Here is a 5,639-nt window from a genome sequence, read left to right as displayed (position 1 = left end):
CAGGGCGAGAGGAGTTGGGCCACATTTGGGCCACACAAAACAGCTAATTTTTCGAAATGTATGCAGGGCTTTTAAGGCAGGATACTTATGTTCAAGATTTGCTCTGTGCATGCTCATAAAACTTATTATGTTCTACTGGTATGCTCAAAATGAAGTGTAATAGGAAGGGAGCAGGGTAAGAGCAGGGGCAGGGAGCAGGGAGAATTCCAGTAGTAGCCAGTGTCACATCCCAATTAGGGTGAAACCCTAGGATAAGGCAAGAAAAGGAAGGCCGAATCAATAATCAATAAAGTAGTAATCCAAAAGCGGACGGTATGCAATAGAAGCATGGAAGCCACATTATAATGTGATCCCATGAGAATAGCGCCTGAGAAGCAGCCAGAGGTTCTGGCTCACATTACAATGTCAGTGCACGGAGATCCCGGCTCACATTGTAATGTTTCTACATGTACGCCTGATGCCCTGACTCCAATGTGTTGCTGAAGACTATGTATTCTTCCAGTGTCAGCAAATCCGTCACGTACACCGCGGTATTGCACGGCTCACAAAACCCCAAACCCGTACCCGTACCCGCGCTGCACCGACCCGTAAAACCAAGGGTTGGCTCATACCGGTGCAAAACACCACTGCAGAGCCTCTCTCTCGATACCTAATGGTTGAAGCAGATCAGTACAAGCGGGAAATATTTGGTCAAAACCAAGGTTGAGACGCCACACCGCTCGTGCCGTCGGAGCTTCAAGTTGCCGCACTGCCGAGTGGCCCAGAAAATGACCCATCACCTTTCTACACGTGCCCCGGCCAGCATTTGGATTTAGATAATCACCGAAAAATGTAAGCCAGACACCGATAGGGTCAGGTCACTCAACTTGTGCGTGTTTGGAACCAAAGATAACTTGCGCGTGTTTGTGGTTTGTCGAAGTTGTGCGCAACCGGGACGCGTCCGACCGAAGTTGCGCGAGTTTTCGCCAAGGACCGTAACGTGTGCGTATGTCGCACAACCATATTTTTTGCACAATATATCGCCCATAAATCACTGCTAAAAGAAACAAGGCACACCGCTGTCTTTAGCATACTATGGATAGCCGCAGCGAATGTTTACGCGCATGCTAAAGGCTTACCGTGGAGCTCTTTGCGACAGAAAAGGGAAGGATGAAAGCGAGACTAAGATGTGGTACGGGTTGGAGCGTTAGGCACCGCAAAAATCTGTCCCATCTACTTCCATTCATAGCATATATTATGATCAGAAAACATCACTTGAGCATCATCACGCAGCCACGCATCTGCCCCTGAAGTGGATGAAATCGCTCGCTGAACAATCCCCTATTGTGCAGCTCCCAAAGAACTCGAAAAAGAACACTAACTCATGATGAGTTATCATACCGTCAGAGTCGATACAAGCAGTATCGTATCTGTAAGCCATTGCACCAAAGTTGTGAACAAGTATCTTATACGAGAGGTAAGACCTCTGAGGAAGACGATGCATCGTGGCAACTACGTGTCTCCAAAACGCGCAACGGGATACTGTCATCCCACGTCCTTCTGAACTTGTGCTCGTCAACCGCTCGAAGATTTATCATCAATCTCGACATGAGGGTGGCCGACAGCCTAACATGGAAGGTCCAATCATAAGCGACTGGTAGCGGCGTTGGGTAGCTATGGGGAGAGCGCATAAGAGGGACGTACACGTTGACCAGGACGGTGTTGGTGGCCTTCAGAAGAGCCTGTCGCATACGACGATGTGAGTCACTTCTAATTTGGAGATGTATGCGGGAGATCGTACGGGTGCTTTCTGTAGACAACAGAAATCAGTCGGACGGGGGCAAAATGAGCAGACAGTGCAGCTTACAATATACATCAAAACGTTGGAGAGATTGGCTAAGAATATGACGCTGTTTCATAAACCTGCATTAGCTAGCGGCTGAGGGAGTAATAAGCAGAGACCGGATGATAGACTCACATGAAATACAGGGCTTGCTCAATTCTCGCTGGTCAATCGTCAGTTCAGTTCAGCTGGGTGAACTCGGCGACGAGCGCGGGTTCCTGAGCGCTTGTCATGTCGTTACATCAGAAATACGCGGCAAACCTTGGGTTAAGGTTCAGAATATATCACTCTGGATGGTTGTGTGATGGTTTTTATCGCCAAATGAAGAAATGGCATTGGCGGAGGTTGTGCTCACCATCCGAGTTCTCACTGGTTTCAAACATTGTGGTATGGCACCGTGGACCTCTCACACAGTGAAAGAGGTTGGGGTCTTGGTCTTGAGGTATTCGCGCCTGAGAGAACGGTACCCGCCTGCCCGTCGAGGGTGCGGATGGTATTCCAAGAGGTACGAAGGTTACAAGTAAGATACCGAGTACATATGAGAGTCCATGAATATATATACGAGATCTGGCTTGTTTGCCAGGAGCAAACAAGCGTGCGTGATAAGATAAGATCGATCGCCCGGCACTTCAAGATTACCTTGCTTGAAAGGTCCTTCCCACCCCCGTAATTGCACAAGCAAACGATCCCCCACGTAAACATGCACAAACAACAGATATGCTGTGGCGCGGTTGCCACACTATGATTGCGTTCTATTTGGCGCTCGTCGAGGTAAATCATGATAAACTGCTGTAAATATTATCCACTCGTTCACTTTCTCTAAAATAGCAACTATGCTCTGTTTTTCATATTGTCAATGTCTTTCCGTGATATTTAGTGTCGGGCAACGAAATTGACATTTTGGGAGATTTTTTGGGAATGACATGCTGCTTCGCTGTTTTGCCGGGCACGTGATCGACGCGACGCACGACACGTCCATTTGTTGATCTCGCTCTCCGTACGCGTGCTCGGAGCCGTCCGCGGCCCCCGCAGTGTTCTGTATATATATCTCTTCTGGCTCCTCCCGCCATCCTTGTCGCTGCTACACCCGCTGCGGGGCTGTTTGAAACGGGCTGCGGCTCTTGCGACCCACCCATATTCCCTCAAGATTACATGCCTTTGGCATGGTCTGTAGCCGCAATCTATTGCCTGTTTCGTATGATCATATGATGAGCATTGGTGCGTTCTTTTCTTTCACTCCGCGCCTTTTCGTGTTGGACCACAATGACGTTGTGTCAATGCTCGAAGGGCTGCGATTCTGCCGTTCATGCCACCACACGACGTCATGGATCCTGGTACTGGACTGTTCTTGCCAAGTGTTCCTCTGTTGCACGCTCCCTTCTTTGCGTGGATTTATGGCTATATGATATGCATGCTTTCACCTCCGATAGATGCAGTTCTGTTATGTCTGACCCTGTCCTTGCACTCGTTTGATATCAACAGGGTGGCCCTTTTTATGTTTTAGTGTTGCCATGCTCTTGGGTTTGATTACATAAGCTCAGAACAAAACCACGCGAGGCGTCCCCGGAACCGTGGGGCCGTCATCTCCCCCACAGTTCCGTACACATTTCATACTCCGCTCAGCAGTCTACGCTGCTCCGTTGTCTCAGCACTTCTCGACGTTCTGGTTATTTTAGTCTGAAACTGTCACACATTCCGTGTGTGATACCACGCTGGCACCGCAGCTTCTGCGCGATGCGCCTTTCTTCACCACATTATCTGCTTTCGCTTATGAACATTACGCTGACATGGTATACTCTTGCAGTGGCCCTTCATCGGTCTCATTCTCTGCACCCCGCCAGCAGAGACCCGTCTCCCTCAGTAAATTCATGTGATCATCTTCATCCACTAGCACCTCGTGCAATTGGTCCATTCTTCCCATTCGATCGTCCTCTTCCCAAATTGGCACCTTGTGCGCCTGCAAGAATTGATCGTCGTCGAAGTCCCGCAATAATCGGACCGTCTCACTATCCGTCACCTGTGTCTGCGGTCCTCATGATTGCATGCATCTGTCTTTGAACGACGAGATGGTATGACGTCGTGTAGTTGCTCGAAGGTCAAGATTTCGGCCATGCGTGCATCCACACGACGTCATCGTGTCCACGCTGCAAAGACTGGAATGCAGCCGTTCGTGGTACACTACGTCATACATGCTCGTAGGCGCTTATTTGTTCGCCTGAACGAGCACCTGAAAAGGGCCTGTACTGCCACCGGAGCAACCGCTCTCACGCGTCTTCCTTGGCAATAGCCGTCGTTCAATACGGAAGTACATGGCACTACACACAATGCGATACAATTCTGGGAGTCTACGTGACTCTGTCCTGCTCACACCAGATCTTGCTAAGTATTTATGAACAGGTAAGGTAGTTAGCACTGACCTATTTACAAACACCTCCTCCCTATATAGGGCGACAGAACCTGTTCATAAACAGGGAGCTCTGTCTATGAATGGGCTCGCTCCTTATGGGGGCCTTTCGGAATGTCATCGGATGCGTCGGATGTCCTATCCACGTTCCGCGCTCCCTCCGATACATTCCGCTCACTGCCTCCAATTTGGGTACGATGTCCGGATCTTGCCGCCATCACCGCGTGACTCGCCCGTTCGCGCCGGTTCCCATCGTTGCTCGTTAGCACGCTTCCCTGCTCGTCCGCGCTTCCCGCCATGACCTCTCTTTGGCTTCCTCGCCGTTGGCGCCGGCGCCGCCGACCTCCTCGCCCCCACCGCCGTTTCTCGTAATCTCTTCGGACCTCGTTCGCGATGCCTGTCGCCCTCTCACCCTCCCGCTTCCCGCCATGACCACTCTCTGGCTTCCTCATCGTTGGACCCGGTGCCACCGACCTCCTCGCCCCCGCCGCCGTTTCTCGTAATATCTTCGGACCTCGCTCGTGATGCCTCTCGCCCTCTCGCCCTCCCGCCCTCTCCTTCTTGTTCGCGCGCTTCGCCGCCGTCCTTGGCACCTCCGACAACGTGCCTTCCGCCACGTCGTTGCTGTCATCAATGTTCTCACACCGGCCTTCTATTCGTTCGCTCCTCACTCAGCCTCGCTTCGTGCTTCTTTTCGTTTTCCCTCGCGTTCTCTCGCAGGCCCAGCAGCCGTTCGACGTCAACGCCGCCGACCCGACTTCCCCAATATCTCACTTTACGGGCCCGATACTCGACGTAGCGGTGTAAACTATTTGTAGTCCTTTTTGTGGTGCGTTTCCTCTTATTGTTGTCCTTTCCCGCATTTTGTATGTATTTTTATCCATCCCTCAGTGCGAACATATACCCCACCATCCCCACCAGATGATGTACCTCCTTTATAAAGGTACCTGCTAGTAAGGATAGGATTCTTTACAAAGGTTCCTCTGGCCCAAGAATTATAAATGCCAGTACTGGGCTGGCTACTGGGGCGGCCGGGGGGTGATTCTGGGTGGCCGGGTGGCCCAGGGTGACGGGGTAGGGTGTTCCGGGGTGGTCCTGGGGGTAGGGTAGGGGGTAGGGGATGAGGTAGGGATGCTGGGGAATGGGTACAGCGGGTAGGTAGGGCGTATACGCTGAAACGGGCAGGGTTATATATGGATAAAATGGGGAATATGGGCAGGGATGATGGCAGGGTGAATAGGGATGGAACGGTGGCCGATAAAAATACGGAAAAATGGTAGAATAATAGTAGGGATGCTAGGGTGGGGGTACTGGATACCCGGGGGTAGATCGGTAGGGGAAACGGGGTGATCTGGGGGTATTTCGGTAACTTTGCGAGTTTTGTGAATTAGGACGAACAGATCGCATTGCCGG

General features: G+C 51.2%; 2 protein-coding genes across 2 annotated transcripts; both read right to left on the bottom strand.

The window, feature by feature from the left end:
- Positions 1-1,445: 1,445 nt before the first annotated feature.
- Positions 1,446-2,205, bottom strand: STEHIDRAFT_156705 (uncharacterized protein; the record flags this gene model as incomplete). The annotated part of the gene is made up of 5 exons (XM_007304047.1): positions 1,446-1,721; positions 1,781-1,789; positions 1,847-1,889; positions 1,958-1,985; positions 2,178-2,205. The coding sequence occupies 5 exons, from the start codon at positions 2,203-2,205 to the stop codon at positions 1,446-1,448; spliced, it is 384 nt and encodes a 127-aa protein (XP_007304109.1).
- Positions 2,206-4,303: 2,098 nt separating this feature from the next.
- Positions 4,304-5,089, bottom strand: STEHIDRAFT_110904 (uncharacterized protein; the record flags this gene model as incomplete). Its single annotated transcript, XM_007304046.1, has 2 exons — positions 4,304-4,850; positions 5,001-5,089. The coding sequence occupies 2 exons, from the start codon at positions 5,087-5,089 to the stop codon at positions 4,304-4,306; spliced, it is 636 nt and encodes a 211-aa protein (XP_007304108.1).
- Positions 5,090-5,639: the final 550 nt, after the last annotated feature.

Source organism: Stereum hirsutum (assembly GCF_000264905.1).
Source record: "Stereum hirsutum FP-91666 SS1 unplaced genomic scaffold STEHIscaffold_7, whole genome shotgun sequence".
Taxonomy (NCBI): Eukaryota; Fungi; Basidiomycota; class Agaricomycetes; order Russulales; family Stereaceae; genus Stereum; species Stereum hirsutum.
The sequence above is the reverse complement of the archived record's forward strand: the minus strand, read 5'-3'. Positions and strand labels throughout refer to the sequence as shown.